This window comes from Notolepis coatsorum (assembly GCF_963971535.1).
Source record: "Notolepis coatsorum genome assembly, chromosome: 15".
Lineage (NCBI taxonomy): Eukaryota > Metazoa > Chordata > Actinopteri > Aulopiformes > Paralepididae > Notolepis > Notolepis coatsorum.
In genome coordinates, this window is record NC_140179.1 from 59,609,284 (window position 1) to 59,619,515 (window position 10,232).

The 10,232-nt window shown below is 49.8% G+C and overlaps 1 protein-coding gene across 1 annotated transcript in view; it reads left to right on the top strand.

Annotated features, from left to right (window-relative positions):
* The window catches only part of sdk2b (sidekick cell adhesion molecule 2b), an 846,423-nt gene extending 836,869 nt beyond the window's left edge, over positions 1–9,554 (top strand). Inside the window, 2 exon segments of the mRNA XM_084331013.1 lie at positions 7,273–7,329; positions 8,731–9,554. Of these exon segments, the coding sequence (XP_084187139.1) occupies positions 7,273–7,329; positions 8,731–9,210 (537 nt within the window). The 3' untranslated portion in view covers positions 9,211–9,554.
* Positions 9,555–10,232: the final 678 nt, after the last annotated feature.

Below are 10,232 nucleotides of genomic sequence, written 5' to 3' on the forward strand. Positions count from 1 at the left end.
TGAGTCTGTGCTCATGGTTGGGAGGAGTTCGATATGTATCGCTCTGGTGGTCATGCATTTGAATACAATACCCCACCGCTTCTCGGTTCCTCTTCCTCTCTTTATATACAGCGGGCCGAAACAGTCCATACCGGTGGAGTGAAAAGGCTTGTCGCCGAGTCGGAGGCGACAGGGAGGTAGGTCAGCCATCCGGGGTATACTGGGCTGCGCGCGCCACTTACGGCAGTCTAGACAGGTTCGCTGGAAGCGCCGCACTGCTTCTCTCCCTTGCAGTATCCAATAACGACGTCTGATCTCCGCGAAGACTCTCTCTGCCCCTGCGTGGTGCACATCCTCGTCGTATTTCTTTATGATCAGCTCTGTGACCTTGTGTCGGCTGTTCAAGACTATCGGGTACTTAACGTCATCCGGTAGGTCTGGGGCTCTCCGCAGACGACCACCCACTCTGATGAGATTATGGGCGTCGCTCTCGGGGGCTAGGTGAAGCAGTCTGCTGTCTGATGGGACGGGCTTTGCTCCCTGTAGACAGGCTAGCTCATCGGGGAACGAGTCTCTCTGGGCTCGTTGTAGTAGAAGGAGTTCTGCTTCTTCGTAGTCAGCTGCTGAAATGTCAGTTGTGGGCTGAACCTCTGGGTGGTGCCACAGAAATGTCTTTAGCTGCGCACTCTCTAGGGTGAGGCAATCGTCTAGAACCGGGTCTGTGGGGACGAGTGTGTGTGTCAACCCACAGAACATAGGTTTCTTGTTCTCTGCCTCCTCTTTGCTCGCCTCCCGTGGGGTGGGTGTAGGCCACTCTTCTTCGGGGAGCTTGAGGAACTCTGGTCCGTCACTGTAGAGGTTGTGACGGGTGAGGTCATCCAGGGACATTCCCCGGGTGATGACGTCAGCTGGGTTGTGTTTGGTGTCCACATACCGCCAGCTGGTTACTTCTGTTAACTCTTGAATCTCGGTGACTCTGACTCCCACGAAGACCTTGTATCTGCACGAATCAGACCGGATCCATGTGAGTACGGTCGTGGAGTCTGACCACAAGATTGTTCTTTGCACCGGGATGGTGAGTTCACGTTGGATTAACGTGGCGAGCTGCGCTCCTGCTAGGGCTGCGCAGAGCTCTAGGCGCGGGATAGATTGTTGCTTGCGTGGGGCTATTCTTGAGCGAGCCAGGATGAAAGCAGTATGTATTTCTCCTCCCTCCTCTCGGGCACGCAAGTAAGCCACCGAACCGTAGGCTACTTCGGAGGCGTCGCTGAATACGTGCAGGTCGATCTTGCATGTCTCTGGCCTCACTGTGGGTGGGAAGTAGCTGCGGCGTATATTAACACCGGGGAGTGAGCGGAGTTCCGTCTCCCACTCTCTCCATGTGGATGCAAGGTGTTCGGGTATGGGATCGTCCCAGCCCTGGTCTTTGTCCCATAGCGCTCTTACAATCATCTTTGCCCTGGTGGTGTAAGGTAGAATACATCCCAACGGGTCATATTGTCTGGCGAGTGTTCTGTATACACTCCGTCTGGTGGTCGGTATTGCCGTCGACCTTCCCTGCTCCTTGATCAGGGGTTTGTGTCTATAATGGAGCGAGTCTGTTTTGAAGCGCCAGACTAGTCCTAGTGTAATTTCTTGGGCTTCTCCTGGGATGGTCGCCATCCAGGTGTCGCTGCTCGCGGCCTTGTCCTCGGGGGAGAGGCTGCGCAATACTGGGGGGTCGCCGCTGGCCCGCTGCCGGAGATCAAAGCCGCCTTTGATCAGGGAGGCGCGGAGCAGCGCACGACGTCGCCAGTCAATTTTCTTTATGTGTCCCGCTGTGATTAATTTGTTAATCTCAGCGCGGTACACAGCTTCTTGAGCGGGGTCTTTGGCTAGGCGCCGCTCTGTGTTCAATAGATACCGCTCCGTCGCCTCTTTTGTAGCGCGAAAGGTGGGCATTCCCTCTCGCCTCAGGAGTGGAGTTGCGTATCTCATCACTCCGTTGACGTTGACTCTCTTTGTCCCGTGCTCGAGGAGGGCTATAGCGTAGATATCTTCCTTAGAACGAATGTCTTTCTTTTCGTTCTTAAAGGGCATTGTCTCTAGTGTCCATAGCCTCTCGACATGCTGCAGGAGTGTGGTGTCTCCTTCTGTCGCTCTGGAGTGGAGGCAGCTAGTGGCTGCTGTTCGGTTAAGAGACTTGGCGAGGGGGCCTTGTAATGTCCATCCTAGGCGGGTCTCGACTGCTGCAGGACAACCTCTGGGTCCTGTATGGACCCGGTCTATCGGGACTATGAGGTCTGCATGGTCGGAGCCTATCAGCAGGGTCGGGGTGGCGCCGTCTATGAGCGGGATAGGAAGTTGACGCAGGTGCACATATTTCTCCATCAGCTTGGCGATGGGGTAGGTGTACTGCGATAGTCCTATTTCTTGGCTGGTGAAAGCATTAGTAATCATGTACCGTCTCTCGGGCCGTCCGCTTGCTGCGATAGTGAAGGAGACATTCTCGCCCTTTATCGTCTTTAGATCTCTTCTTATTGTCCGAATAGTCATCTGGTTCTCGCTCCCCCGTAGCCCCAGCTGGGCCGCGGCGGACGTGAGGAGAAGGGTCTTCTCTGACCCGTCATCAAGGACGGCGTAAGTGTCCATGATCTTGTCTTGGTAACTCAGTGTTACACGGACCACCTTTAAGAGCACCTGGGCGCCGCTGCTGCTAGCGGGGTCAATGTACATAACACTTGCCTTTGTGCTGTTGGATGGTGCAGGCTTTCTTTTGTTACTGTCGTGTAGGACATCCAGATGGGCTCCGTCACACCGACTACACCTCTTCTTTAGGCGGCACTCGGCTGCCATGTGACTGCGCGCACATCGGTAACAGCGCCTGTTGGACTTTATCCAGTGACTTACTTCTTCAGCGGTCATCTTCTTGAACTGGTCACATTGTGACAACCAGTGTTCCTTCTCGCAGTACGGGCACACCATCTTCCACTTCTCTTTCATCGAGGGGGTACTGTGGTTCTTGCTGCTCGGTACTGATTCTGATTGGTGCATGACAGTCACCAATCTTCGTCCATCGTTTACTCTCCTAGGTCCCTCTCTGGAGCTTGGTGTGCTCCGCACGAACATATCCAGCCGTAGGCTGCTGACTTCTCTCGCCAGGAAGTCGGCTAAGTCCAGGAGGGATGGCTCGGGACCGTTAGGATCACGGTGGTCTCTTTGCCGCCTGAAGCGCTCCTGTCGGGCGGGCGGCAGCTTCTCTAAAATCCTCTCGACGTTCGAGTTTGCGTATAGTTCGTGCATACCCTTTTCTCGTTGCGCCCCCAGCATCCCTACCAGGGATTGTACTTTTATAGACAGGTCGTCTAGTGAGCGATTGTCTGTTGCTGGGGGTAGGCGGTCAATATGCCTTATCTCCTGTATTACGTAATCCCATATACGTCCATATCTCTGGTCCAGCGCTGCTAGAGCCGCGGTGTATGGGGTCGTAGAGGTGGCATAGGCCAGCGCTATGTTGTGCGCTCGGGGCACTTTCAGGTGCTTCAATAATATTGCATACTTGTGGCGTTCATCAGCGACATCCACCATCATTGTCTCTAAGCACATCCGGAGCTCCGTGTACTGTGCTCGATTCTCATGGGTGAAGTCTGGAAACGTCGGTGTGCCAATGTATGACGCCATGGATGGCTGGCACATCGGTGAGCGTTGGAAGAGAGGCCTCCTGGGCGAGTCCCTTCTTACGCCTCTCGGTGGGCTGGTACTGGCAGGGTACCATGGCCCGCTGGTCCAGGTGCTATTCCTCGGGACTGGTCGTGCGTCATGCTCACCCGTGAGTCGAGTCGGGGGTCTGTAGCGCAGAGCCGCGGGGGTATAGCCTGGGCTGTACTGGACCTCCTGGTCCTGTGGAGTAATGTGCTGCTGTCGGGCTTGACTCTCCTCTTCTCCCTCTTCTTCTTCTGCCAGGTCACCTAGATCCTGTAGTCGTCTATTTAGCCTCTCCGCGGTGTCCGCTGTTCCTTCCTTGTAGCTGGGTCTCACTTGGACCGGTCGGGGAATGAGTTCGGAGGGGGGTGTAGACTCTCTCTGGTGGTCGAGTTCAAGGTCGCCTGCTCGGTTAGGGGAGGGTGCCCTTGACGTGTGTCTTGACGAGGCTCTGGAACCCCTTGTGGAGGGAGGGGGTGTTGCCCTGGTGATCAGCTGCTCCATTAGCTGCGCTTGTAGTCTGTCGCGCTCGGCTTCGCGCTTGGTGAGATCTGCTTCTCTTTGGGCACCGGCAGCGGCGCGCTGGGCGTCGGCCCGGTCTCTTGCCATATTCTCTTCCGTCTGAAGGCGTCTCAGCTCCAGACGTATGTGCTCTTCTTCGCTCCGTTGCTGTGTCTGGAGTCGATCGCGTTCACCCTGAAGTCGATCGCGTTCACCCTGAAGTCGATCGCGTTCGGTAGAGGCTGTCAGGCTGGCAAAGAACGCCTGTGACAGCATCCTCTCTGCCTCGCTGGGGGAAGACGCTTGTAGAGGTGAGCCGCTCCTGGCTGTACTCGTTGGGGAGTCCTGGAGCTCTATCTCCTCGGCGCTCTCCTCATCTTGTTCCGTGCAGAGTTCCACCTCTGGAGGGTTGTCTTCCTCCCGGAGCTCTGGGGGGACTACTTCTTCGGTCTTGGCGGGGGGTAAAGTCGTGTCAGTTCCCTCCTGGTCCCCACCGTGAGCTTGGTCAGTTACATTAGAACCCACTAGGGCCTCTGTGGTCGGGGTATCCTGGTTGATAGGGTCGGACATAATTTTACTTTCTACTTTTACCGCGTTTACTGTTTGTAGAAGGCTAGGTAGTTTACTGACAGCGTAATCCTCTAAGTACTGAGGTGGCTGTCGTCTACGTTGCGGGCGTTCTACTTTAGGAGGACCGTTTCGTGGAGTGTTCATCATAGGCCATTTCAATATTAATACCACTATATTAATATTACACTGATTACCCTCCGGCTCGAAGGACCAATTGTAACTGAGGGGTACAATTCCCTGACTGTATTGATAAGTATGGTATCATTAAACCACTACCGCTTTATGTACTTTAATTACTGGCCATACAGTACACGATATCTAAGTATGATGAACACTTTCCCACATATGAAATCAGGTCCACACAAAGGTAATAGTCAAATATTTAATATATAGCAAAGGGTACCTATAATAGTTACTTATTACATTTATGATTTGAATGCACTTGTAAGGCAAATGAGTATTCGTAGGCAAATCAACACTGAATGTCCAATCTCTGGTTACGCAGGAAGCAAGTATACAACCTGGCTCTTAGGGAATTATAACGATGGCACTTAATGATTATAGCGGGATATACTGTAAAGGGTCCTGCCGGTTGTAAGCCAGTAGGGGGGGTAGGAGAGCCGTCGGCTGTATCCCGTCTGGTCAACGATTTCTAGGGAGAATTCAGGTACAGAACACAGTGCCCGTAGAATCTTGATCCGCAGATTAATACACTTGGGCTCTCTTGTAGACGATAGCTGTAGCTGTAGCTGTCGGTCCACAACGAAGAAGAAGCGAGGCGACCTCAGTCTGGTCTGAGCGCCGTCTCACCTTGGCTCCTCTCGGGGTAAATCCAACACTCACCGGTGTTGGCGATTATCCGCTCCACAAATCAAAGCACCAAAGCAAATAGATATTCCATGCCGTATAGGGCTCAGCAGTCGTCGGGGTAGGTAATCCAATGTGCAGGTCCACTCGTCCTCGCCTAGAACTCCTCGGATGAAAGCACCACGTGTGGTCTGCCCAACCTGGTTAAGACTCTAGATAACGCGAGGAAGCGATGGGGGTGCTGCTCACTTCAGAACTCTAACCGTACGATGCACCATACATAATAGACTATTATTACTTAATAGAAATACGGTGCCAAACTCTGGCAATTCAGCTATTAATTCGCACGAGGTCTCACTGCTATTCTAAGGCCAAACAGGCCGTACTACACCGCACGCGGTATCGTGGGGTGAGGCTTCACGTCTTGTTACTTAGTTGGGTAGAAGGGTAAAGGACTAAGAGGAATTCTACATTTCTTGCACCATATTTATATGCACAGTGGACAAGTAGTGCCGCTCTGCTTTCGGTAGCCGTATTCCTGCGCGGAGCTGAGGCTAGTAAGGGCATGTCTCGTCGGTACCTTTGAACTTGAACGCCAGGGGCTTGTCCCTGGCGCCTGGTCCTTTTGTCCAATAAGAGAATGAACTATTATGGGCTATAGTAGAATAAAGGGATATTCCGTGTATATGTACAAGGAATATACAAGGGATATCAAACGATATACAAATACTATCAAATATATATCCATAAATAAATATATATATTCGGTTTAATCTGATCCTTCACAACACTATGCCTATATTACTACCTACTATGTTACTATGCCTATACTACTACCTACTATGTTACTATGCCTATACTACTACTACTACCTACTATGTTACTATGCCTATACTACTACCTACTATGTTACTATGCCTATACTACTACCTACTATGTTACTATGCCCATACTACTACCTACTATGTTACTATGCCTATACTACTACCTACTATGTTACTATGCCTATACTACTACCTACTATGTTACTATGCCTATACTACTACCTACTATGTTACTATGCCTATACTACTACCTACTATGTTACTATGTCTATACTACTACCTACTATGCTACTATGCCTATACTACGACCTACTGTGCTATATGCCTATACTACTACTACCTACTATGCTAATATGTCTATATACTACTATGCACTCAGAGTGTAGCACTCAAGTTCAACACTGTTTGACGAACAATAGCTGCCAGAGTTGTACTCATCCTGCTGATTTGTTGTACAGTTGTTGTGTCAGCTAAATTACTAAATGTAAATGTGATAACTAGATGAGAACTAGGTGTAGGCAAAAAGGGTAAAATAGAGGGAAATAAACATTGTTAATTTCATGAGATCTTTTAAAACCTCCTTTAGAATGTTCATCTCTCCCCACCTCTCATGGAAAAACGTTCCCACCTGACATCTTCATGAAGCCATAGGTGGCGGACATTGGAAACTCAAGACGAACGGGTGTGGATGATTATGTGTGTGGTCACAGTGGACGGAGGAGGGAAATGAGAATGACAACAGATAGATATTGTATACATAAACACATGTATTACATTATGTATTTTAATGTCATAATAAACTGTAGGAAAAGGTCAAGCGTCCGGAAACAGAGCTACTACTAGAGTCTATACGTTACTGTTTCTCTTTCGTGCTGCTTTATAAACTCCCATTGTCTTTGTCCACCCATAGGAGGCGCTGGTGTTCTCATACGGGACGGGTGGTCTTCGTACCCTTCCACTGCATTTGGTGAGGTTCCCGTCTCGCGGTTGGCTGCCTGTTTTGTGTGTCTGTAGCCCGATAGGTCGGCTGGTGTCCCCTCTGTGAACCCGCCAAGTCTCCGTCCTCTCCCGTCCTCTCCCCTAGCTTCCTAACGTGGGATGTCCTGTGGTAGACCCGTCAAAACGTCATGTATCCTGTTGTCTTCAATGGAGTGTTGTGGTTGTTGGTAGCGGATGTGTCCTTGTACATCAGTAGATCCCAGAACATGTGTGGCTTTAGCCGGTGGTAGATTAAGTGTCATGTTGACCTTTGCCATCTTGTGTTGATGTCACATGGTGTTTACAGTGCACACTCCAGTAACAAGTCATTCCCTCGCGATCATGCAATATTTCTTTCTGTGTTCATTCATGTCTGTGTGTGTGTGTGTGTGTGTTTGTGTGTGTTTGTGCACATGGATTCATGTTCTAAATGTGTGTGTGTGTGTGTGTGTGTGTGTGTGTGTGTGTGTGTGTGTGTGTGTGTGTGTGTGTGTGTGTGTGTGTGTGTGTGTGTGTGTGTGTGTGTGTGTGTGTGTGTGTGTGTGTGTGTGTGTGTGTGTGTGTGTGTGTGTGTGTGTGTGTGTGCGTGCGTGCGTGCGTGCGTGCGTGCGTGCGTGCGTGCGTGCATGTTTTGTTGGGACAGGGAGGAGGGTGAATGGGCTCTGGTTAGTTTTTTCTAAAATAGTCTCTTACTTACACAATATATGATGCCTCAAACTTACATTTCCTCTAGTGGTCAACCGACAATATACAGACAATAATAAAATACAACAATTTAATAATAAAAGAATATGACACAAAATAGCTGCATTCACTCATTTTAGCTATGTTAGCTAGCTATCTTAGCTGGTTGATGACAGCTAGGTGTGTACTTGCTAACTAAATAAACATAGAGTTAGCTTACATTTTTTTCAAAATAGAAAATTACTATATTTAACCCTTTTCCAGGTAAGCTAGAATGAAGTGAGATTCCTTATAATCAACAGATTCCTTATAATCTCTAGTTTCATATCATACCATTATTTTATCTCGCAATTAAGATTGAGCCCGATACTGATATTTTTTAAATGGCCAATATCAGCAAACCAATATATCGGTCGACCACTAATATGTGTAATTTGTCACAGGCAACACATACTGTGTAAGAAACCATCTCTGTGTCTCTGATACAAATAACCTCATGACCATTCCCATTTAAAGAGCCTTACACCTCAAAACACCATAGTGATGCTACACCAAGCTAACTCCACTCTACTTCAAAACACTATAGCGATGCTAAGTCAAGCTAACTCCACTCTCTACTTCAAAACACCATAGCGATGCTAAGTCATGCTAACCCTCTCTCCTGTCTGTATTCCACCCCCCCCCCCCCTCCCCCACCCCCTCTCAGGGCAGTGACAGTGAGTACGAGGTGGACCCCAACCGGCAGAAGACCCACTCCTTCGTCAACCACTACATCAGCGACCCCACCTACTACAACTCGTGGCGCCGGCAGCAGAAGGGCATCTCGCGGGCGCAGGCCTACAGCTACACGGAGTCCGAGTCGGGGGAGCCGCCGGAGCACTGCAACAACCCCCCACCTCTCCCCCCCCTCCCCCCGCTGCCCCCCCAGCTCAGCTCCCCGAGCCCCCTGCCCCAACAGCCCCTCCAGGGCCAGCCCCCCCAGGGCCAGCCCCCCCAAGGCCAGCCTCAGCCTCAGCCCCAGCCCCAGGGCCAGGGCAGCCTGTTCAGGCCCAAAGGCAGCCGGACTCCCACCCCGTCCCAGCAGAGCGCTCTCACCCCGAGCCACCACAGCGCCCCTTACAGGCCCCCCAGCAGCTTGGCCCCCGGCTCACGGGCCCCCATCGCCGGTTTCTCCTCCTTTGTGTGACGCTGCTTTTGAAAAAAGAGGGATCGGTCGCTCGTGTTTTTATTCGAGAAATATCTACTTGTGTCTAAAGGAGGAGAGGAAACCATATCGTAACATAACACACAAATCAGTCAATTCCAAGATGAGTCAGTTGTTGCTTTTCTTTCTTTTTAACACTGGTGTTGTTTTGATTTTCTCTTTGGGTGTTTTTTTCTTTTCTTCTCTCTCTGGTTCAGTTTAAGAATCATTCTATATATACATAATGAACAAAAGTTTTAAAAACTTTCTGCAGTACCTTTTTTTTTTCTTCACAAGTCTATATGTGTGTTTGCCAGCATAAACCTTTGTTTCTATCTCTCTCGATACTCCCGACGGTCGCCGTTAATCGAGATAGCGCTTGGATTTTACCGCTTGAGCAAGTTGCATGACCTTTTTCTTCTGTATCATCTATTATTTCATCTTTGTTTTTTTTTGTCTTTGTTTATACGTCATCACATACATTTCAAATTGAGAAGAATCTTTGAGATTCTGTACAAAGTCACAAGATTCATTGAATATATATATATATATACTGTATATATATATATATATATATATATATATATATATACAACCAGTGGAAACATGGAGTTGATTTAGGCTACCGGATCAGTGTATCAGTGGAGACTGTGTGATGTAATGCCGTACTATGGAGGAGCATTGAGACTGTTCGATGGACGGACAGACAGACGGACAGATTAAGTGGACGTACAATGGACAAAAATGGGACGGACAAAAGGATATGAGGAGGACAGACAACCACCTGGGGCCAAGTTCATCTCATTTCAAACGCTCGTGAGGACAATTCCGGGTTCCCCATCGAGGAGGAGACGATTGTGCGTTTCCATGGAAACGGCCCGCTAGCCAACAGCACACACACACACACACACACACACACACACACACACACACACACACGCACGCACGCACGCACACACACACGCGCGCACACACACGCACACACAAACACACAGCAATTCAAACCCTCCATGCTGTGTCTCAGT